We start from the raw sequence: 25,542 nt of genomic DNA, 5'->3' as shown, positions 1-25,542 counted from the left end.
TTGTTACCAAGCAACAAGCACAAGCCCAGCAAGCTGCCTGACTGCATTTGTTGATAAAATTAGCATTTGATTTGCTTAAGGAAATTGCCGCGTGTCCGCACGCAGGGAGTAATTATTGACTCCTGTTCAAAGTGTAAATTGAATTCCTAGCAAGAGGTGTGTGCTTTTTGCGCCCGCTAGTTTTTGTAAGCGCTCTAATAGTGCTACAGTAGATATTGGGTATGGGTCAAGTAGGTTGAAGTGTAGTGGCACATGCTCAACAGTGGAGTATCTGTCGACAGATGCCGTGATGATGTTTGAAACATCTTCGCGCAAGTTTGACACATCACTGCAGTCAACGAGCCGGAAGCTGAGCTGGAATAGTTCTCCGGCAGTGATGCGTTACTGTCTAAAAAAAAGCAAAACATCCAACAAATCAAGTGGTCTCATTAATTCACAAAATGGAACAGCAGGTCTGAAGCATGCATATTCAGCGTGTTGACATCTGTGCCGTACACTCTAAAAACAGCCTTAACCTTTTAGCGCAAGAAACCGCAGCCATGCATCATTGCCGTTCACCTTTGCATGCGTTCTCTCTCCCGAGGAAGCCCTCCCATGCGTGAAAACGCCGGCGGCGCCGCCTGGCACCACGAGGACCGTAGAAAACACCTTAAGTGGCCGGATGACCGCCCAATGAGTCATATTTGTGGCATATGTGGAGCACGGACCCGGTGGGGGTGGGGGGGGTCCGGGTTCTGGGGCCGGCTGCAGACTTCAAATGTTGCGTGAGAGGTAAATGTCGCGGCGGCGGTTGCGGAAGCTTGTACGCTGCCGGACGCTCGCAAACTTTGACACGGGGCGGCGGGCGGGCGGGCGGGCGGGGTGTTCTTCCGGCCCGTCGCTCTCGTGTTTGGGCCGTGTCCGGACTTTCGCTGTCGTCGCTAATATACACACGCTTGGCGCGCGCGCACACAAGCTCACAAAATGAACGCGCCCCTCACACATCTGTAAATAATGTATTGTCTCTTTTCATGGGACAACACTGATGAAATGAGATTTTACTACAATGGGAAGTAGGTAGCGGAAAGCCTGTATGGCCGCGTCCAGAGAATTTACCGCCCACTCAAATTAAGACAATACACAGCCATCCATGTCAAAACCAGGGGTGTCAAACGCATTTTAGCTCAGGGGCCACATGGAGGAAACTTTATTCTGAAATGGGCCGGACTTAAAGTAATACTATATCATTTAAAAACAATTTGTGTCGCTTATATTCAAGTTTGGCCTGGTCCCAATAGCCAGCAACTGTGAATATACTGTTGTTGTTTTTTTTTAAATAAAAATAATAAGTAAAGTCCGATAACTTCCTTGCTATATGTCCCAATATAAAAAAAATCTTGAATTGGATGAAATGGACATTATGCATTCTCTTTTTTCCAATTGATCATAAAATGCATATTTTGCATAGGACAAATACTGCGATTAACAAAGTTGAAATACTTTAATTAAAAATAAAATGAATGCGCGAATGAATAAATACTACGAAAGGCCACAGTTTCTTAGCACCTTTTTCTCCACCTTTTGCACTTTCTGGTGACTTCCGCTTGTACGTTGCAGCGCTCAACTGGGTATTGCTTGTAAAAGTCACTGTTTTTGTCTATTGATTATGGACATTGGACTACCTCTATCCTGCTCAATTTTGAAAATGCTTCTCAAAACCTGCGGGACATACATTCGAAACCCCCGGTCTTAAAAGTTGCCAACAGAAGAGAGTGTAACCTTCAACGAAAATATTCCAAATTGCATCTTTTCTCTCCCGAGCGGCTAGAGGGTGAGTCATTAATGTTGCAAGGTCTTAGATATGAATAGAAAACATTTTTGTCACATTTCGGCCCTACCTTGTTGAATGGAAAGCAACAATCACCGCCTTCAGATGTTTGCTCATTTCATCTTCCTCTCAGAACCGCCTTCATGTCTACTCCTCTCTAAACACGTTTGTAGTCATTCACTTAGCTAGGAAAGCAAGGTGATGGACGGGTTCCCCCCGCCGCCGAGGCGGAATGGAAACACACTCCATCGCGCTTGATTGCCATCGCCGGCTGCGAGTAAATACAAGCCAAACGTGTCCTTGAGTGCCGTCCGTAGCGGGCGACCAAAACCGGCGAGTGTTCACGCACTCGCAAGTTTCATTGAGCTTATTGGTCACTTTGTTTATCATTGTTCATGGCATCCGATCGTTTAGGGCCACCACCGTCAGGTTGACTCTTTTCCAAGAATTTGTCTAAAACGCCCCGCATGAAAACGAGGGCAGTAAACAATGGAGGCGCACCTTTGCACGCATCCTAATCACACAATAAAATTGCAAGCTAGCTTGATAACGCGAATCTTCAGCAAAGCTTGTTTATGATTGGAAAGTAGTCCTGTCCATGCCCAGAAGAAACTAATGCGCTGATAGGTGTGCGTCCGCATGCTTTCCTCTTTGAATCCATCCATAACATATGTTTCATTTATTCATGTGTGTGTTCGCACAACAGGTGTAGTCATTTTCCTTTATACGCTGAAAAATATTTGTGTGTGGGACAAGTACGTGAACCGGAATCTCGTTTCTCAAATTTTGCTTGAACCTGGACCTTTGTGACTTGTACTCAAACCGGACTTGGACTTGAGTGACTCAATAAAGAAGGGACTTCGCCACAGCCTCGGTAAATGCAAAATTAGCAGTTTACAGCACCTGATGAAACTTCCGCCAAACAGATGGACTCAAATACTGGACACCTGTCACAGAAAATCTTTGAGCGCGGTTGTCAACAAAATGGAAGCGGGTTCCCTGCGCACTATTAAAGCCACTTTGCCGGCGGATATATGCTAATGCACTAAACGTAGCATTCTACGTCCTTCGTGCGTTCTCCGGCCAGTCAAACAGATGGACTCACCCAAGTTGACGCTTCCCCCCCAAAATATTCCAAGCGTTTGTTTCGCCCATATTTGTTCAACTCTGAATTGCACAACTTGTGAGGCTTTTAATGACCTACTGTTAAAGCGGCAACCATCCGGCTCCGTGATTCCAGCCGTTTGTTCCCGGCCCGACGCAGAAATCCAATCGTTCCCGACCCGGCGTTTCGGTGACAGGCGACAAGTAGACGCAGTAAAATAGTCATTAGCAGACGAGCGCCATCTGCCCCGACGCCGCCAACGTTTCTAGTACATCAAGAACCTTTTGGCAAGCTTTGTGCGTGCCGTACATCTGTTGTTCCATTTTCGAGTCTTTTATGAAGATGGCCTCACGTTTCATGGGGGATGATAGCGAGCATTAATGTTGCACAAGCCAGTTGGTGTAGCCTATAAACAAACAAATCATGCCGCCATCTTTCGCCTAGCTGTCTTTTTTTTCCCGGACCGCGAAAAGCCGTTTGGACCGTTGAAAATCTTTGAATTGAATACTTGGGGTTGTTTTTGTCCAAATTAAAAAGGAAGGGACAATTCAATCGCTTGCGTGTGAGCGCTACCTCGGTAGAAGTCCACTTCTCTCCTTAGCTGAAGTCCACTTCTCTACTTAGCCTTGAAGTCTTATTTGTGTTATTGGTTCACAAGACGCCGGTCGATCACAGTTTGGGCTGAGACTCCTCTAAAATGCAAGTTGTGTTTAAAATTAAGAAGAGCTAAAAATGCTAGTGGCTAGCCACTCAAAGCTAACGCAGCTTAGTCTATGTAGTCTACGTTTTCCCTCTCATGGATCCACCTCTGTTATTTGTTCACAATTTCTGCAAACGCTTTCCCCTTTCTTCCACGGACTTTTCACATTGTTTGTGACATTCCCCATGCAGGTGAATGAATGTGATAGTTTATCCTACCCCCCCATGCCCGCCGCCGCCGCCGCCTTCCCGTGCGCCACCCGATAAACATATTTGCTTGAAACGAATTTGTGGTGGTTGTTTGGCAAGAGGGCCGGAGAGAAAATGGTAGAGTCCTTTCAATCGCTGGAATGATGATATCCAATCTCAAAAGAAACTTGAACTTTTTGAGGTTCAAGCAAATAAATAAATCAATCAATAAATGGAGCGAGTCAGGTTGCCGGCGTACAATTTACGGCATTGGGTGGTCAGCGAGCACAAGCTGCCTATTGAGTCAAGAGTCTGGAGAGAGGAGAGCAAGCTGTAAAAACGAAAAGAAACAGGAATAGTGAAGGGGAAAAAAACACATCTTGGTATCTATGATTGGCAAAGCATCTCTATTGTTACTGGGCAACCAACAGATTGTGTGAAAAATCGACTGAGTTTTGGTGAGAAAGGGAAAACCTTTTGAGTTGAAAGTGAATAACTACAAAAAAACAGTTGTGGGCTAATAACGGTATATGTTTTTTTTTTTCTAATTTATCTAATTATTTATATTTTATTATATATTATATTTATTTTATATTTCTACGTTACCAACGTAACCAATGTTTTAACATTACTGACCAAACCAATAAACAAATAGTATTTTCTGCACTAAGTTAGAAACAAAAGTCCTTTTTTGAATGAAGGGATGAAAAGGACATGTTTTTAAAAGCTGATTCATAGGATTATTAAAATGGTCTTTTTGTCTTTCTCCCTCCAAAAACCTGGCGCTTCAAATGCGGTATTTATTTTGGGGACATTTGTGGCTCAAATACTACCTTTCTCTCATTAAAGTATTTACTATCTACGTCATATAATCGTCATGAACACTTTTTAGATGAACGTTTTGCAGATGACGACAGCAAGATGCTTTCTGGTGCCCACAAGCCGCCAGTGTTCTGTTTTTTTCGTTTCTTTTTTTTGCTGTTTATGTCCAGCGAGAGGGATTCAATTGTTAGGGTCGTCGGTAGCGAGCGCCGTCCTCTGTGTACTCACCTTTCCCTGAAATTGCCGTTTGAGCTAAGTGATCATTTTGGCGAGGTTAAAGAAGCCTTCCTTTTTCACTTTTTTCCCAAACCTTCCCTCGGTAACATTTAAATACAAGCGCGCCACTTTGCACGCTTAGCCAATTCTCTCCCCGAGTCGTTTACGGTAAGCGAAGTTGGCGGCTTATGAAAGGACGCGGGCTGGGAATATGGACGGGGAACGAACAATTTTTCACCGGCTGGTTTATTTTGTGTCCTTTCCCTTCTTTGCTTCCCAGGAATTAGATACTGTCTGCTAAATATGCTGCAAACGATGGCACTGAAGAAGCTATACAGTGTTGGTCGCGTTATTTTTTTCGTAAGACCGTAGCCCCTACCCGTAATGTACTGTAAAGACACTCCCAAGCCCAGTCCCAACGCGGAGTCCGAAGCGGTCCAACGGCCTGTTAATACTCGGTCTTGTTCAACTGCCGATGAAGGTACTTTTCCCGCGTCAACGCAGTCATGGCATTGCATAAGGGCGGCGCGCTTACGGCTGTGAGGGATAATTGTGTAGGAGGTATATGCGGGGAAGGAGGAGGGTCTGTGAGCGGATGCATGAGTGAATAAGAAAGAATGACAGCTGAGGCGGAGCCTGGCGTACAACGTCCGGTGGAGGCAAACCCTACTTTGTGGAAGTTACTTATCACGGGCTTTTCCGGTCGCCGTTAACCACAAAAACAAGCGATCGCTCTATTTGCATTTGAATGATGTTTTCTTTCGTTTTTGTTTTTTTTTGTATAGACGGCACTTTTGTCATTATTTGGAGTGGAATCTTGTGTAGAGGCCATCTACATCCGAATGATCCGAATTCCTGTTCTATGCATTTTTACAGTGCGTAGATGGAGCCAGGGAAAAAATTTCCATCAAGTATTTGAGCTCAAGTTGGAGGCCTTTGGCTGTGTGATCATTAACATTGCATGGCGGCGAGCTATGGGCCGCTCCTTTGTGATTTGTCATATTCACTTTTAATGCGCGTGCGCACGCGTGTGTGCGCGGCATGACTTTTCTTACAGTCCGTGTTGCGAACGTCCCCGGGGAGAGCTAGTTTTACTCGGCGGGCTCCGATTTGAAAGCCAGAAGGTCCTCTGGCAAAAGAGCATCGGGGTGCGTCAGGAATCAATGCCCCGCCCACCCGTCTTTGAATTTCATCCGCAGTTCTTTGATCTCTCTCGTAGCCGTCAAGCTCGGTTTTTTCGGCTACGGAGTTTTCTCGCCGTTTGTGTGTCGGCAGGATTACACAAAGGATTTATATAGTACAGAGAAAGATCTGGAAGTGTTGCACTTTTATACTGGGTATTTGCCCGCTTTATAACAATTTGTCCATTTTTTTTTTCCAATTTGTGTATTACTTTAGCTGAGCGAGGAAAATCGTCAAAAACCGGCATCCGCATGTGTTTGAATGTCAGTATTTGCCCAATGTTGTAATGTCATGTGCAAAAAAAATGTTTTAAGAAAACAATTATCAGCTAATTAAATTCCCTAGCGGCCTGACCAATTAACCGGTCAGGTCCTTTTTCTAATTTTTACTCCCAACTGTAGTTGTTCATTGTGGAAAACTATTGGAAACTCATTACTTTTTTAACCCTTTGCTGGGCACAGCGGACGCTTTTGGCCAATAGTCTAAAGAGGCAAAATGGCCGGAAGCGTCCGTAACAGCCATCGTTTCAATTACACCTTCATTTTTCTAAAATCATAAAAATCCTTGCCTGTTTAGGACTCAAAAACGTGTGCGAAGGACTCAAGTTTTCCTTTAACCTTTTTAACCCTTTAACCCCTTTAAGTCCCGTGGGGTGTTTGGACACCCTCATTTTTATTGAATGCTTGTGATTTCTATATTACAATTTTTATTTTTCTATTTCTAAGTACTGTATTGTTGACTCATTCAACCAGTTAAACTTTTTTTTTGTTTTTGTCACGAGCAACGTCAAGTTAAGAGATGCTGAGAAGAACAAAGATTTTTTTTTTTAATATTTTCTTAAGGTTTCCAGATTCCCTGAATAGCGCTATCTGTATTGGCCCCGAAAAAACATATTGGTCTATCTCCAGACCACTTCCATGGCGGCTATCACGTTGCACTCGGGCAAGCCCTCCAGCAGTAACATCATCGGAGCTTTAAAGCCAAGCTCTGTCCACTCAACCCTGCTGAAATTATCAGTGTTATTACAACAAAACTCACAGGCAAGGTTGCAGTGAAGCTTGTTTTTTTTTTTTTTTTTTCCCGCCGCACCCCTTCTTCCTTCCGTTCTGCACGTCTGAGCCCGACCGGCCTCATCAAATAAATTGGAGGCCGGCGACTTCTCCGATTTTGGCCGGCCTCGGGAGCCTCACCCGGAATAATAATTGGTGTCCGAGAGCAAGCTTTCCGCATGGATTACGTGACCGTGGGGCGAGAGGGTTACTAATCGCGCTATGAAACAATTCAGATCCCGATGATGCAATGGGATGACCGCGCTGAAGGTGAGGTAATCGGGCTGAGCGGCTTACTTAATTGACGGATTTCCGTGCGAGTTTGCGCTAAATGCTCGGCTAACTATAGCCGAATCCCCAACACCTAGATTAAGTCTCGTTTGTTTTATTTCCAGAAGCCGGGTGGACCCGCGCAAGCCGGGTGCTTCAGGCCGCTTTCGTACGATTGCTGAGGGTAGGATCAATCATCGGGAATCGCTATTTTCAAAAGTACACCATTTTAAAAAATACTTGTAAGAATCTTGCAATTCGTTTTCAGATATAAAACAGAAATTGAGGATTTTTTTACAGAAAATATACCCTCCCTATTGCTTGAACGCTACAAGCCAAAGAGAACTTTTATGAGCGCTTTGGCCCCTGATGGATGGTGACACGAAAGTAAACAAACAAGTAAGACGTCAGCGCTTAAATGGCCGAAAAGCACTCTTTGCATTAGCGCGACTCGGCAAAACAACGGCTAAAATTGGACGGTAAAGTTTTTTTTTCCCTCCCCATCCCGCCTGCCCAACGAAGAAGCTCCATTAGTTCCCTTCACGGGACACTTTGCCCCGCTGCAGACACGACAAAATTCATCCCGGCAGGATATGTATAATTCAAACTAAGTGCGCGTTCTTATTTGTCCGCAAGCTTTTCCATGCGCGCCGACATGTCATTTGTTTTACTTTTGAAACGGGCCGCTCGGGACCGGGCGCTTTTATTTGCTTTGACAAATAAACGCCGATTGCGTTACTCCGCCGCCGACCGTTACGGCTACTCGCTCGTCGACGGCAGCCAAAATGCTGGTAAAAGAAAGCGATTTCCCTGAAGATTTAGCGAAAGGACACGATCGCCATAAATCTTTTCCAATTTCACATGAAACATCAACAAAATATTTTAGTATGTGTATTCAAAGGTAAGATCGCACTCAAAAATTCTGTCATAAATATTCACCGCATTTCCGGACTATAAGCCGCACCGCTATATAAGCCGCAGCAGCAAAATATGAACAAAAAAATGATTTTGTCACGGATAAGCCGCACTGGAATATGAGCCGCGGGTAATAACATCCGATCTTTCCGCAAAAAAATGGTATATGAAGTTTAGAATTTTTGTAGTAAATTAAATTAAATTACATTTGCCATTGATTCACATCTTTTCAGTTTTATTTGATAATTGTTCCATATATTGACACCTTGAACAGATCCACACATTTGCTTGCCGGTGGTTAGCAGGAAAAAAATAAAAGTACCGCACTCAAAACATGAGGAAAAAGTCGCGGATCACAGTCAGAAAAATACGGTAGTTATAAGATCAATAAATAGAATGTTAAGAAGATGCAGTAAATTTGGCATTCTTTGCAGAGGATTAAAAAATGTGACAACGTGCCTGTGAGTAAAAATATAAATATGAACAAAATTACAAAAATATGACTCGTTTCTAAGACAAAAACCATTCTTCTCATCTAGCGATATTTTCATCAGGGTAAAACAACTTGTTTTTCCCGGGAAAAATAAACAACGCTGACGACGCGTCCCCAACGCAACCGAGGAGTGGCGGCGTGCAGGTGAAGTCCTCATCATGGTGCTCATCATCATCTCGCTCATGAAAAATCATCCCGGCTCATCGAATGCGACCTTTGCTAACGACTGTACGTAATTACTCCCTCCCGGTAGTCCCGAAGGGGCGGCGGCTATTTTTAACTCCAATTTCCACAAGCGCCCCCGCAGATTAATTGGCAACAATGACGGATGCGACATCTCGTCTTCATCCTGCAGATGTGACCTCGTGCAGCTTCGGGGTACTCCGACAACCCCTGACTCCCACGCATAGAAGGAAGCTAATCTCCTTTGGGAAAATGTCTGTTTTTCCACTTAAAAAAAATGGTGCCCGTGGTAGTCAATTTGCCGCCGTCTGATGTAGGAACGGCTCCCTCACAGTCGGGATGTCGACTGTGTTGAAGTGTTTTTATAGAGTGCCTTTATTGTCATTGTTTACAGGTGCACCACAAAATTGGAATTGTTGCATGTTAATATTCAGAATACCCGTATTTAGACTTTTTGTGTCAAACTAATACAACTTTATTCCCGTGGGAAGAGTAACGCGGCGTTTTTAAGACATTTTTTAATCATAACATCTTTCAGTGAAATCGATTTTTATTTGAACAGAATAACACTATTCCTCGGGGTTTTTTTTTTTATACTTCTAAACAATAGTGGAATTCATATACTTGTATTTGTCAATTTGCATGAAGCAGATTAGGAGCTCGTGTTGCCGAAAGTAAAAAGCGCTCTATATACCTGCAGGGAATAGTCGGCAATCATCATCACACCCCGACATTCGCTGCGCCCCCGCCGGTCCTCTTGTAAGGAAACTTTTATTTCGCTCATCTTGAGGTAGAACTTGTGCCAGTGATTATTACGGCCAGGAGAACCATCAACGGGCGTGCGTCCCAAAGGTGTTTAACTTCTCGGAGAAAGCCCCGATTTAATGGCTCCGCTCGACTTTTCGATAAAGCGCTTGCAATTTGAAGCGCTCGACTCCTCGGGCGCAAAATGGATGCGCGCGACACGGTGGCGCGACCGCATGTCGCAGGAGTGGTAAGTCCTCCTTGGCAGTAGTTGGCGCTATACTGTAGCCACAGCGCTACTGCTACGGCAGTTTGACACATCGGCAAATCGTCGTCTGCGTTTACAGTACAGTACTCGAAAACCAAAGAGGAAAGGTTTGGGGGTTTTTTAAAGCCTGTTGAAATGCATTGGGCAGAACCAAGTGCTATTGTATTCATTATACGTTTGAAAATAATCAATCTGCAATCAAACTTCTGTTTCGGGCCCTACTTACTAGTATCAGTAGCACTAACTTGGGTGAGCAGCGGTTCTCATCTCATTCACTGCCAATGACGGCGATAGACGTAAAACAAATCTATTTTTATCGGGTGTGGCAGCGATAGAGCTCATGTTGCAGTTTTTGAAAGAACAACAATGTTCCGCGGTGACCGCACGTCTTGTTTGCTAAAGAGCAGCCGTGTTCATGCTAGGTCCAAGCGCTCAAGGTTTGTTTTTTTTTTTCAAAGATGATGTCATGGTCTAGCCACTCACATTCCTCCCTTGGAGAAAGATGCTATCGGGAAAAAGGATCCTCGGCCGTCCATCTGTTGGATCTTTTGAGTATCGGCGTGAAATCAGAGCCGAACGGTCGCGAGCTCACCGCGAGTCCGCACTGGAATGGAAACACATTTGCCCTCATTCCCGTTATGTTGACAAACGAAGCCAAAATTAGATTAAACAATAAGATTAAATACCGAACGTTTGGAAAGTATATCTTATGCATTTTTTTAAATGGCTGTGGCCTTAACCCTTTAGACAAAGCAATATCTTTCAATCAAATGCATTAACTGGAATTCACAAAATAATGAAAGAAATATTACATTGAGGGGATCTGATACTTTATTTGAAATCAATGAATGGTTCAAATGTGTTTAGAATAAATGAAAACATATGTGTTTCATTTGTAAAAATGAAAGATACAAAATCTGCCTTTCAAGTGGACAAAATAGCTTTTGATAAATGGATAACTAGAAAAATATTCTGCAACTTGTGACTTTTTTGACAATATTTTTTTCCTGGCTAGGCATGGCAATAGTTTGTACAAGTTTTTACAAATTTCAGCCCCCAAGGACATTCTCTACTGTTATTATTTGAATACAGTGTCAAACCCCCACACATGATATACATCTTTCTGGATTTGGGATATTCAACATGCCCAAAACTCCCATTTCATAATTTTCCTCATTAGAATATCTATTAATATTGAGTAAAATTTGCGATTTTTCTTCAGTAATAACCATTTACCTTACTCTTAGCAATGGCTCAAAATGTGATAATAGCAAGTAACTACGCTGTGTATTGATATATTTCAGTCAATGAAAAGCCTCCAAATGTCATTCATTGGCTGCTAGAGCCACCCGGTGGTTTTGGGTTATCAACACAAAAATGTCTATTGCACCCCGTTCACGAGTTTCCTTTGAAAGGATTCAAGAAAAGAATCAAGGAAAATGCATGCTAAAACCTCGAATGTTCAATATGTCCAAAAACTGCAATATGTCCAATTTGTAATGGCGGTAAATGAGCCTGACATGGGCAAATTTGGACACCAATAGGGTGTACCTCTCGACCTCACGTTTGCATGCAATTTCATATGATTCCACATTTTTTTCAGTATCTCCAGAAATCGCACTCCCTAGTTTGTTCTAATGTTGCCGTAGTCTCATACGCCCGCCCCGACGGCAGTTTTGGAACCTCCGAAGTGAAGGCGCTGAAGCGAAAGGGCGGCAGCCCGCCTCAGTTTCCCTGGCATCCACATCGCAGCTGCTTAATGTTCGACATGCGTCAGAAGCCCTTCTCATTAATCAGCGTTAACGCTCTTCAACGGGGAGCCGGATTCCGTGCGGCGCTCCCGCGGGTCCCGCCGCTTCGCTCTCATTTAGCTAAACCAACGCCAGCTTGTCGGAAATTGGCAGTCTCGTAAAAAAAAAAAAAATAGGAATCCAACATATCTGAGGTGTTGAACATGCTGCGGTACGTGCAGGTTTCAGGTTCATGAAGGCCTTTCACAGTAAATGGCGTTGAGGGTGTCAATGCAATAAAGCGTAATTAGCATGCGCTAGCTAAAGTATTTGCTTTGAGTAATCAAGCAGCAACTGGGTCACCTTGTTTAGCTCCTCTTTCCCTTACTTTTTTTCCTGCTAAGCTCACTTCAAACACCGGATGATTTGCTAAGCGTTCCATATTTCCGTTTCATCTAACTCGTGTCTAATGAGGAGTGCAACAACAAGAAACAATCTTCTAATCGCTGCAACTCCTGTCCAATTCTTGACAAAAATGTGGAGTACAAAGGCCTTCAAATATGAAATATCTCAAATAATCATTGTTAAAAATGTTGTGCTACGCAATATATTTTTTCTTTTTAGACAAAGAAATAAAAATCTATCTCTTATAAGCCGTTTTCTTAAAATGGACTTTTTGCAGCGTTTATATATTTTGAGCGGCAGTAACGAATCAATTGCCATAGTTTTCAGACTCCAAGTACCTCAAGAGTATGAGACATACCAGACAAAACATTTTCAGGAGGAAGAAAAAAAATGGCGGGTTTTAGGGAAATGTCTTCAACAAAATGGCGGCTCGTTGGCTCCCAGTTCAGAAACCCGAATTCACATCCACCTTTGGCCTTTACGTGCGCAGTTTGCATTTTCTCCCCAAACTTTTACTTTGGGAAAAACAAAGCAAAATTTGGTGTCATGTATGATGCGACGTTAAAAGTCAATTCATTTCGGGATGGACTATTTTTGTTGTTGCGCTCCTGCGTGGTTACCTCGCATGGCTTTTGATCTCGTCTTTAAAATGTTAGCGCTGCGCCGTGGAGACCTGTCCTCCATTTAATCCCGCACAAAGGCACGCGCAACGCACTCTGACCCCAAAGCAGTCGCAGCCTTTTCCGCTCTGGTTTATCTCTCCGGCCGCCATGTTTATTCATCCCACTTATTGATTCATCTGCGGAATCGCTTTGACCGCCACGCGGAGGCGCGGAGGCGACCGCATGAAGGAGGGGGCGCCGACCTACGACCCCGCACATAAATCATTTCCTGTAATAAAATTGACCGGCCTTTCTTTTTTCCCGCAGGGTGAAAGCTAAAAAAGGGGTGAACCTGATCCAGACCAAGTCCAAAAACGCCCAGTGGAAGGTGAACTGGGAGGTTCTGTCTGGTGCCAAGCATTCCATCACCACCATTGATGTGAACAAGAACAAAGCTGTCAAGCAAGGGTGAGTCCACACTGCTTTTTATCGTACCGTACTTTCCGCACTACGAGGCGCACCGGATTATGAGGCGCACCCTCAATTGATGACAGATTTGAAAACTTTTTCAATCACAATATAGTAATACTCAACGTAATTAGAATCATAACTCTAAACTCTCAATAGCATAATAAGTCAATGTCAATGTGAGCACCCTTGTTCAACTGTAAACAGGTCAAGCTTTATCACTTCATTCCCCATCTACGGATCCCCATCTCAATATTGATCCATGTATAAGGCGCACCGTCGCCTTTTTAAAAAATGAAGGCTTTTGGGTGCGCCTTATAGTGCGGAAAATACGGTAATCGTTTTTCCTGCTAATATTCTTCATTCTACAAATAGGCTCATTATTGTAACTTGGCAACAGTCTAATTTCTTCATCTCGGGTTCCAGTCCCGCTCTGGCTTTGCTATGTTAAGTTTGTATGTTCTCCCCGTGCCAGTGTGCTTTTTCTCTAGGTGACTCTGGTTTTCTCCCAGATTCTCGCACATATGCTGATCTCAATGTTTCTTGGTACATTTGAAGAACGTAGCATTTTTTGAAAACTCCCGCAAAAGTCCAATAAGAGAAATCTGAAATCTATCAAAGCTTCGAACACATGCAGTGTTCTTTATTACAGGTGTTTTTTGTTTTTTTTTTCTCTCGCTTTCTCTCCGGGAGTCGAGTTCAGCGACTGACAACGTGACGTGAGCGCTTGTCACGGTGCGGTAATTATGTCAGCGACTTCTGGGAGAAGACTCGCCTCATCCGTTATTTAGATGACAAGGCGAGAAGGTGCCGCGACACCTGCCTTTGACACGGAACATGTGCGGAGACGAGCACAATAGAATAACGCCTGTTCTTGTTCTTATTTGTTGCGGAACGTCACGATGCCAATAGGACCGTGTTTTCATAAACGTTTTATGACGCCGGCGCTTCGACCCAGGAATAGATGATTTGCCCTGGGAAAGCCATGCATAATAGCCTTATTCTAAATGGACGTCAGAGGTAGATGTCCCGGCATTTTCGAAAGCCTTTGATCATTTGCTGATTTGTGTTATAAATATAGCGCTAGCTGTGGCTAACTAAGAAAAAGGGGAAAAATCGATTGGTTCTAAAAGAACATCAAAGCCACGTGCGCCCAAATCGCTTGGAAACACTCGAGCGTGTTGGGCAGAATTCCGGTCAATACGTGTTGGTATTGCCTTTGATCCTTTGCTGAATTTTACCATAGCGAAAAATGCGAAAGAATATATAGTGCGGTAGACACGATACCCTGCAGGGGTAAAAAGCCCGGCGCCATCGGCGCCGCTGTTGCCTTCACACAACGGCACCTCTTACGCGCCGGGATTTGCGTGTTTTTCTGATCGTGTGACCATTCAAGATGGGAACCTACAGTACCAATTGACATCACTCAAAAATGGCCCACGTTTGCACTAAAGTTTAATAAGCAAGCATCGTAATTGGCTGAGCGCCAACAGCGCCTTGTCTGCGCTGCGCCATTCACAAAAGTGGCAATTTGGTACGCGCCCCAGTTTTTGGGGTCACAGTTGGATATGAGTTTGTTGGAACCAGTTAAGACTGTAAGGCTTAGTCACGTGGGTCTTGCGTACAGTAAATAGTTGAACGCACATCATGCAGTTTTCTGATAATAGCGAGCATTAAACATAACAAAAACAAACAAAGGTTCCCGGGAAATTTTTACAGGGGTCCACCCGGACCCACTGTGGCGACGCTCTTTGATTTTACCTGTGACATTAAATCATTGTGCCGTGTTGCAAAAAATTCTAGTCATTCGAAATTATCTATCTATATATTTGTGCGTGTGTTGAACATCAAAGGAACATTTCTTGAAAATGATCCAGAACACTTTGTAAATGACCTTGGAGAGAATTCCACTTTCTACATGTCATTGTCATTGTTTTCTTGATTATTGTTAGAGCTGAAAAAAATGATCTGGAAAACGTCTTCTGCAGGAAAATGTATTCTTGCACTGAAGAGCTCCTCAAGTTTGTTGCGGAAATATCCAGTCGATAAATCTTCCTTTTGCCTTTTATCGTTTTTGAAACGTCAGCATTAATATCAGTGCAATCGCTACTTAATAAAACAGAAGATGACAGATGAATTAGTTGTACAAGAACTTGAAAGGCACGATGCCCATCATTGCTGAAGTCCAGTCACCAAATAACATGATGGTACATTAGCTCCCGAAAGAACAAACGCAGACAAATTCATCAGTTCTAAAAGAACAGAAAAGGCAAGATGCATGAATTGTCTATAATCGTTTTGGCTGTTTTGTGTGGAATTCCAGTCTTGGAATTGCACCTTTCATCTTTTTGTAAATGTTCTCATTAATAGCGGCGCAAGAACTTCTCAAAGAACAAAAGCTGACAAATTCATTCTTTCTTAAATAAGATTAAAGGAAAGATGCTCAGCATGGCCCAAGACACATTTTTAATGTTGCGCTGAAGCCGAGTCCCTAAATATCATTCCTATCTTTGATCATGTGTTGAGTTTTTTTATTAACTCCTTCACTGCTGCCAAGTTCAAATGCATTTTTCATTCATACAGCTATCACCGTCCTAAAAAAAAAAAAGAAAATGCATCTTTGACATTAAGAGCAGTGAATGTTAATAGGAGCATAACATCTTCCAAAAGAAGAGAAGATGACAAATACATTGTTTAGAAAAGAATATCAAAGGCATTCAACTTTGGTATCATAATTTTTGTTCACTTTTTTTATTGAACGATATGAACATACAAGACAGTCAGCAACATAGTACAATATTAATATTCATGGACAGTATACGGAAATAATAATAATTCCCTAAAAATAAAAACTATATAAAATATAAATAATATAAATATAAAAATGATTCCCTAATAATAATTCCCTAAAATATAACAAAGTACACTTTGTCAACGTCCATTCCTATGACGCGCTTCCATGCAGCGATTAGCATTACTTGTATTTTTCTTGTCCACTAGCTTTGTCCTGGCCTAACAAAGCCTGCACATTACAGCTAATAATACTTTCATGCTTCACTTAGCACGTACTAACAAATCCTTTTCTCTTTTTATGATATATTCCTGTAAAGAACATTACATCCTTTTTGGTCCCCCCCCCTCGTTCCCTCCCTTTCACGCTCGGGTCGACTTTACGATTAAAGCTTGAGGTCTTATGGAGGAATACGTGGATACTTTAATGGTTTCACACCCCCCCCCCCCCCCCAAAAAAAAAAGAATCCCCAGACAATTATCCCCCTAAGTACCCTCTTAAATTCCAGTAATGCGTCACTAAAAGCGAATTCAAGATGTTTTGGGCGTTTGTCCTCGGCGTAACCCGCAAAGGAGCTAGCGCATCTCGCAGCCCATGACAAAGAGCTTGCGCACCGCTGATCTCTTCTTCGCGTTACTCACTTCATTATTCTACTTTGGCCCGCCGCTTTCTTTTCATCACATCACACCCGCGCTTCATTTATCTTCCCTGACCCCTCCGCCTTTTTTTTCCCCTCTCCTCCTTCTTTCCACCATAGCAGTCGATGCATTTGGGCCGATACATTATTGATCGTGGTCAATGGCTATTCCATATTAATAATGCCGGGACGAGGAGTGGGCAAAAACAGCCGACGAGGTCGTCAGTTCTTTTTTGGGGGCTGGCTGAATTATTCAGTGTTATTTTTTTCCCCCTTAGATGCAAAATGTAAAGAAAATGCCACTTTAAGTAGCTTATCTTGCAAAAAGTTAGGGATAGGTTGAAAGTAGTTTGAGGACACGCAGAGAATTGCATGAGAACAAATTGGTGTCTGAAGTGGGACGCAAAGCTAAATCAGCACATGAAGTATTTGAGAAGGACATGCGAATGAGGGAATCTTTTGACAAAAAAGTGTCCCTGTAATCTCATAGTCTCTATTGTCACGATCGCGAAAAAAAAAGTGCCCGAGCGGCATCGCGTACGCCCGCGCGGGTCTTCTGATTCCGCCGCCAGACCCCCCAACCCTCGCAAATCTTCCGGATCCAATCTCATCAACGCTGTTCAAATGTCAAGTGCGTGTAATAACACAAGGCCGGGAGTAGGACTTTTCGCTTGCCGTTGGGATGGCGCGCTCCCCACGGATGTTCCCCTCCACGCATCTTCAGCGTGACGTTTGACGTTTTCATTATAAAACAATCACGCCGAATGGCTGTCCGTGATAGACTCTACTTAAACGTCCATCTTGGCTATTATTTGACGCACTTTTTTTTTAATCCGCGGATGGACAAAAGTCCGTTTGAAATCGCTTTTTGGCGTACGCGGTTCAAGGGCGAAGCGGGGGGAAAAAAAAGCAATCGATCGATCGGTTCGGAGAAAATGGGCCAACCTGAGCAATTATTTGCAAGTGAGAGCCCCCAACTTAAATTTGCAATCTCCATGAGCCTCCAGATTAAGGCGCGCTGATTGTTTATTGACGAGCTGTTTTCATCGCCACGCGGGGACGAAGCGGCCTGGTGGGGGGTGCGTATTCTGATTCATTCCTGGACATTTGATTCGCAAGTTGAAGCCGTGCAGCCATTAGTAAAAAGTGCCAATCTCTATTAGCCTCTTGTGTCAACTAAGTTCTTATCACGTACAAAATAATACTTGGCGTCCCAACGACCGCCATCAAAATGCATTAAAAAATTAATGGGTTTAGATAAATCATTGATAGCAGGGGTGTCTAAAAATTTTTTTTAAATAAAAATAAAATAAGGGCCATTAAAATGAGGAAAAAAAAAGATCACTCAGGCAAGCAATTAATTTCACATTGTCTATTAGTTATTTTAAAAAAAAAAACAGGATACGCCGATACTTTATGTAAAAGACGATGCAAAAAATGTTTTGTAATGCTGCCTATCATCAAACATTTTTAGTTCCTTTTAAAATTGCCACATAAAAATGTCAAAATATACTTTTAGTTTTTACCACTGGACCGCTAAAATATGGATGGAGGGCCCCTAATGGCCCCCGGGTCCTAGTTTGGACACCTCAAATTCAAAGTGTGTTTCCCATAAAGGTGAAATAAAAATCTACTTAATAAAGGTTGTCTACTTAACTCGTAGTAAAATGTTAAGCACAAGTGAGCGGCTTTTTCACTCTTTTACCTTTTTGTGCGCGTGTTTTTCAAGGGACGTTGCCGGAAACGCCGAGGTGATGCAGCTGGACTTTGAGATGGAGAACTTCACCAGCTTGTCAGTGACGCGACGCATCAACTGGAACATCGACTACAAGGGGCAGAGCCCCGCACCCGAGTCTGAGAAAGTGGTCACCGAGCTCACCGTGGTCCAGCGCGACATCCAGGCCATACTGCCCCTGGCTATGGTCGGTTCAATACGTGTCACCATGCTGATGAATGTCGCTAGCTGGCTAACGGCTTACTATGTAGCTTGACGGACGGACGGGTGGATGATAGATAGACAGACAGACAGACAGACAGACAGGTAGATAGATAAATAGAAAAGTAGCTAGCTAGCTTACCAGCGCTACAGCTACTCGCTAGACAGACAGACAGACAGACAGACAGACAGATAGATAGATAGATAGATAGATAGATAGATAGATAGATAGATAGCTATAGATAGATAGCTATAGATAGATAGAGATAGATAGACAGATAGACAGATAGTACACACAGACCGTATTTTTATTTACTTTTAACATGTCACACAAATAGATGAACTCATTGTTTAATTGTAGTACATTAAAATAATAATAGAGCTCATTTTATATCGTAATTAGCAGTTATAATCACGGCCTTGTAGCAATAGCGAGCACTAATCGTTTTGTGAGCGTGGCATTCATGTTGTTTTGTAATTATGTGCGCGCGTACCCAAACAATGCTTGGAAGTCACGCTGCAGCGTTTTTGGCCATTTGCTTGCTTCCAAGTGCCACGAGCCCCATTATACATTCTCCACTTGGAGTTGCACATCTGCCGCAAACATACGGCTCTCGCCGCGTACCCGCCAGTCAGCCGGCCCCCCTTGACATTTGGAGAATTAGCATGCGTCTTGCACGCCAAATTTTAGATTCCACGCGCCGTGACTTTTACTCGCAAACCCGCCGCTCGTCTTTTCCTCGGCTGCGTGCCCACCTGTTCCCGTTGTGCGATGGGGGTGCGCGGCTTTTGTGTATTGTTGATGAGGACACTTCATTAGGTACGTCGACTGTGGGAAGAAATCCCTAATAAGTTCTGTAGGTATGTGCTTAGGTATTCAATGTAAACCCTTGCTTAGCAACTTACTTTTTTTACCACCCTGTCTGCTTTTATTTTTTTGCTTTTCTTTAGCGTTTTTATCCAGCTTCTTTTTTTTTTCATTTGGATCAATTTCTTTAAAATAGTCCCTTCTTTTTTTATCACTCCACAATGTTTTAGACGTCCATGTCGAAGTCACTTCCTGGCCTTTTTCCGCATAAATCAACTTTTAATATTTTGTGCTTGCGTAACAACTGGAGTGGCAAAGCACAGGCTGGCGGCTGTCATCTTTTTATTTGTGTCTGTTTATCATCACGTCTGTGTTTACCTCGTTTGCAGACTTTTCCTGCTAATGAGTTCTTCCGGAGATGTCAGCTCTTATTTTTTTTCACTTCCTTCTAACTTGCCGCTTATATAACACGCTGACACACGGTCGTCAAGGAACGTTATCGAAGCGCAGCGCGACAACACAGAAGCTGGCCGATGTTATCGACTGGTCGCACGGGGGAGTGCGGGGCGGCGTGACCTTACTCATTGATCGGTCGCCGCGCGGCGGCTAGATTAGCATAAGAGTGTGTTGATAAACTGTTTGTTTATTACTTTGCTTCCTGGTTTATTTGGCGCAGGGACTACTCTGAGCCTTAATGGACTCAACTTGCTTGCTCCTTAAGGAGTTCCTCCTAATCGACGCCACCGTGCCGCTTTTATCCGCTTCTAACCGGCTCAACATAAAAACAACACAACGTTTAATTGTAGAACCTTTACTTTTTCCTAGTTTTTCATTCCAATGGTGAAAAGATGGGAAAATTATCAGGATGTGTTCAATCCAGAAATAAATCCAGCTTCATTTGGAAGTTATTACTCTTAGTATTACTTGTATTTTTCTTGTCCACTTTACATTTATATATGTACAGGGACACAATGCCTCGGTTTGAATCGATCCCGTTGGGATCTGATGAAAGACACCGGACGTTCACCACAATTACTCACCAGGCCTGATTTGAGCTCCGCCCTTTTCATGTCCTATTCCTAATTCCCCGACTACAAAAAAAAGGAGCGTTTGAAGCAGTTGATGAAATCCGCTGAAAGCAATCCAGCACGCCTGATGTTTTTATGAACAACTGACCTGACCCATGTCTGTTTTTTTCCGCAGGACACGGAGATCATCAACACAGCTGTCCTGACCGGCCGCACGGTGGCCATCCCCGTTAAGATGGTGTCCATCGAGATGAACGGAGCCGTCACCGACGTTTCCGCCTTTGTGCAGTGCAAGTCTGCAAACGAAGATATCGTCAAGGTGCCCGATCAATCGAACGTCCCTCGTTAACACAGTACCAATGAACTGGTTTACTGCCGTCCACGGCTACAGACGTTCAAAATATTCATTTTACTCCTTTAATCTACTGCCATTTATATTCCGCTCGCTCCCCCGAGCAACAGCTCACGGACGGCGGCGGGGCCGGCCGGGGACCTTCCTTTCAACCCCGCGTCCATAAAGCCAGCCTCCCGTCTGGCCGGGAAGTCAATTTGGGCCGAGTTAATCGGGTTAGGTGGCGCACGGGCGTAAAACCCTCCATGCGCGGCCCCTTCTCAGCGTGTCCTCCTGATTTGATTCCTCAAATAAAATCAATAGTTCATAAAAGGCAGCAGATACATCAATGCGGGAAAAGCAGTAAAAAGCTCCCCGATGCGCCGCGCCGTCTCGTGTACTCCGGCCCTCGTGTTGTTAACTTTAGTGCCGTGGCTACAGGCGAAATATAAAAAAAAAAGAGAGAAATAGAGTAAATAAAAGCGTTTCTTCAGGATGCAGAGAGACATTGCGACATTGCCCTCGTCTTGTATCGGTGACTTCGCGAGTATCATTTTGTGAAATCGATTTTTGATGAGTCTCGTCATTCGGTCTCCGCCGGTTTGAAATCGAGGCGCTTGATCTGCGATACAGTAGAGGAGTCGAAGCCAAACAAAAAGATCGGATGCGGATGACATATTCAAGGGACCTGGGTCGCGTTTGTAAAATTCAGACTGTTGTGTGAATGTAGCCTTTGTCACCTTTGTCGCCTGGCAGCCGATATGGTGAGCCATCAAAATTCACATGCGCCACATCTATCTGTGACAGATGATAAATGAATTTTCATCCAGCAGTCCTTCGTGCAACCAAGGCTAGAAGATGGCAAATTGAAAATGAATGGATGCATAAATGGACTTGAAAAATATGCAGCACTGGAATTCCCTCAATGTGTGGCTGCATCACTTTAAGCGACCATTCCCCTGGAGGTGGGACAATAGAAAAATAGTATATAACAATCAGCAAAAAATCAGGCCCACAAAATAGCTCGCTGGCTTAAGAAAGCAGATCCGCATGACGGAAACGTGTGCGCTGTTTGTGGCCTCATTTCTCTCATTAGTGCCCCATGGACCGGCTAATCATTGTGATATTTGGAATAAATTGGGTTGAATTGGGCAGAAGTAGAAATGTCCACATTTTGTGGCCGGTTGATCGTGTTTGTTAGATGATTAGCGATTTATGTGCGATGATTAGGAATGGACAAAATTTTGCTTTTTCAATGCTACGGCGCTCATCGATTTGGAAGTCGTTAGTGATTGATCGATTTCTTAAAATGAATTCATAAACATCATGTGCCTGATTTTCAAAAAGACATAAATTGAGCGTATGAGTGAAAATGGATCATCCCGGCACGAGTGGCCCTTTAATACTGTACAATGATTGAATTAAAACGACTTAACGTCCTTAAGCTTTGTTTTTCAAAAAACCTCAAAAGGACCGTAGCATCAAAATTTAAACCGACATCCATCGATCACTTCTACAACACCTCTCGATGTCCGTGCGTGCCTTTAACAAAGGTTTTCGGTTTAGTTCGGCGCTGCCGGATGGAACTAAGTGGAGATGCGGAGGCCTCGTGTGACTCAGCGTGACCGCCAAGACTATGACTTTTCAGCCTCGTCGCCCAACGGCGGAAATATCTTCCCGCTGTCCTCCCAGGACATTTGTGCTGCTTGAAGGGAAAACATATTTTGGAGAGTCAATGACAAATCACAATAGCTTTGAAATCACGCCGTTTTAAGTCAAATTCGCTTGACGGGTCTATCATAACAGGAGGCGACGGGTCAAGTACCCAAAGTCCGCCGTTTTCATTTCAAGCAGCCATTTTGGATCAATTCCAGGGGCGTATAACAAATTCGGACTCGACAAACAAGAGTTTAAACGTATCGGTCTCCGGCGCAATCGATCGGTTCAAAATTGGTTGGCCTTATCAGTCGTCGCAAGACACACAAAAAACTGTCAAGGACCCTGCCCTAAATCAAAAAGGAAGTCAGCAGCCCCGATGGGGGAATCCTACAGCTCCCAAGTGAGAAAAACCAGCCCCCATCGTCTCGAGAATCAACACAAAATTGTCAATCGTAACAGACTGCATGTAAAATATATCAAAGAAAACTGCAAGTCCAAACAGGGAATTATCCGAATCAAACCCAACTTCCTTTTTTCTTTTCTTGTTTTATTGCCTACTTTGTTATTTGCTCTATTGTGTGGAAAGTAAGTCTGTTGGGGGAAGCGAACAGAATAAGAATTTGATCGCGTACTGTGACTATGCATATGCCACCGAAACCCTCGAATCGCTTACAAGTACCCGAGACAGATGGTCAACGCTTTCGCGAAGAAAAAAGAGCCATTTTTAATTTTCACGCCTTGTCTTGAGCTCCTCATCATAAATACTCGCGCCCGCCCGCCCGCCCGCCCGCCCATCCTCCTCCTCCCTTCCAATGCTAAATTATTAATTGAAATGGATCTGGAGGGGCTTTGGGGCTACCGTCTAGGATTCATCCAGTGGTCGGGAGGTAATAAGAGGATCTAATCTGCCTCAAATGGAGTCGGGGCCGGCCCGCCCGGACTTCTCCTCCATGCAGGGGATACATCATAGCCAGGGAGGCGGAGGGGGGGGGCGGCTAATATATCCCTCTTCTCCTCCATGTATACGACCTGGAAAATCTGGGTCCCGGCGGGGTTAATGCAATTTTGCCGGGAGTCGACCTCGCGTGCGCAGTCGCGGTGCGTTACTGCGCCGTCCGCTGATGTGTATCTGGACCACAGCGACAAAAAAGAGCGCGTAATTCACCGCAGCCGCCGCGCGGAGCCTGATGAAGGAGTCCGGGCCTGACACTTGAAATACTTGCCGGAGCTCCCGCGGCCATTTTACGCTGATAAATTTGGCCCGCTAATTGCGAGTGGAAAGCTGTTAGCGACTGCGGCGGGTGTTCCGTGCGGCGGGGTGGCCCCCCCCCCCGCCCCCCCTCCGCCGCAGTGCCGCTAATGTTCTGTGGCATCCGCCGCGGTGCCAGCAGATTGCTCGGGCGGGGACGCGTCACATTGTGTTGTATTTAACGCCGGATGAAAAAGTGGCGGGGTTAATAAGGGCGACGCCACCCAAGGGCCTTTTTCACACACATCTATTCCATTCCATTAACGGCTGAAGGAAGAAGCGTCTGTCCTTCAAACCAGCTGGCTTTTTTTGCTATTCAGTAGTCAAACTTCTCTCTGGCATGATGGCGCAAACTAAAACCACCCCCAATTTTGCATCTCCTTTATTTTGTACGATTTGTGCCAAATGATCAGATGTGGTTGCGTCCAAAGACCTGCTTTCACCTCAAAATGTCTTCGGGTACAATTTGGGTCCGAACCATGAGACTTAGCTCTACCCACAATATGTGGTGTTTTTCTGGAAAATGCTCTAAAAATGAGGCGGACGCTTGAAACTAAAATTGCAAAGGTCTTGAACGTTTTGGGATGTGGCTCCTTGCGACTCTTTTGCGGGCCTACCCATGATACCAATTCCACGTCGCTAAATGTGAGCGGCTCTGCGGCCGGAATTTCCTCATTTTGCTCAGAAATGCAACCCAGAAATGGCCGATTTGAAATGCCTGACTTCCTGTGTTTTCAGACTTTCTATTTGTGATTGTGATAGACCCTCTTAGCAAATTTCATAACGCTAAGTACTGCTGGTTTTATGTTCCGAATCTTCAACCTCGCGCACTCGAGACTTTTTGTGTGTCTGCTCATGACATACATGGCTGCCAGATTCCGTGCCCCTAACTGCATTTTGAGGCCGAATTTTGGAAGACGGGACGCGATCCAAATGATTAGCTCCGCGGGAGCTTGAAAATGGTCCTAATCATTTGAATCACGTGTGTTTGGAAGAGATGGGTCCAAAACATGCAGGATACCTAAAATGGCTGACGCCCCGCGCGTTTATGATACTTTCAGACTTTTTTTGTGGGCTTCCTGGTGATAGTCACGCCTAGCAAATGTCCGGTTGCAAAGTGCGACTGGCTGATTTTTTTTTTTTTAAATGCAAGATAAAAGTTTGCCCGAGGCAATCCTGTGACCCCCACATCCATCAACATCAACAAACTTGTGAGGGTGAAAAAAAAAATGACTTACCCGCTTGCTATTTCACACCTTTTGGGCCAAACTGGATGGGCTTTAACATTGAAACGCCGGCGGCTGCTGTCAGGGATACTTTGGTGACTGAATGGGAACAAAGCCCCTAAAGCAGTTTTCCCATCTCCCGACTTTTTTTTTTTTACTTCTTCAGCTCCCTTTTTGGGGCCAACAGATCATCTTCAGCCTCATTAATCCAAGTAACAACAGGCTAATTTATGCATAAGTGTCTGTGTGGGGTGGGGGGGTGGGGGGGCTCTTAGGCTAGCGCGGCTAAATTAGCTCGTATCCGTTTAACACACATCCATCACGGCGGCGAAAGCTCCTTAGCGGCGACACGGTGCCCGCTAATGCCGCGCCATGTGTCAGCTTTCATTCCATTTAACACGCCGTCACCAGGGAGGGGGGGGGGGGAGCTAACTCCCGCGGCCGCCTTGGGGCTGGCAATTAATCAGAGGATGTCGGAATATGAGAAGAGATGATGGTGCTTTCTTGTTCCCACATATCATTCACACGCCGTTCATTTGTGACACGTCCATACAAATTGAAGGAGATTATGCGTGCGTGCGATCCACTTGAGCGATAGCAGGTAATTAACGCTCGGCGACATCTGGGCACCGCCTAGCACAAGCAGCCGTTGTTTAAAGAGCGGCTGTCCTCATCGGACCTTTCCAGGATGAAAACAATCTCCTTAAACGGAAACACTTGCCAAGGAGAC

General features: G+C 44.3%; 1 protein-coding gene across 2 annotated transcripts in view; it reads left to right on the top strand.

The window, feature by feature from the left end:
- tmem132e (transmembrane protein 132E) overlaps positions 1 to 25,542 on the top strand; it is a 190,020-nt gene that overhangs the window by 147,745 nt on the left and 16,733 nt on the right. For both annotated transcript variants that reach the window (XM_088441046.1, XM_088441045.1), the window contains exons 3-5: positions 13,007 to 13,147; positions 18,305 to 18,497; positions 20,523 to 20,666. In XM_088441046.1, coding sequence (XP_088297172.1) covers positions 13,007 to 13,147; positions 18,305 to 18,497; positions 20,523 to 20,666 — 478 coding nt within the window. The remainder of the gene's footprint in view (positions 1 to 13,006; positions 13,148 to 18,304; positions 18,498 to 20,522; positions 20,667 to 25,542) is intronic.

The sequence above is a fragment of the Hippichthys cyanospilos genome, chromosome 18 (assembly GCF_059441005.1).
Source record: "Hippichthys cyanospilos isolate Australia breed blue-spotted pipefish chromosome 18, RoL_Hcya_1.0, whole genome shotgun sequence".
In the NCBI taxonomy this organism is placed as follows: domain Eukaryota; kingdom Metazoa; phylum Chordata; class Actinopteri; order Syngnathiformes; family Syngnathidae; genus Hippichthys; species Hippichthys cyanospilos.
Note: the sequence above shows the minus strand (reverse complement) of the source record. Positions and strands in the feature narration are given on the sequence as shown.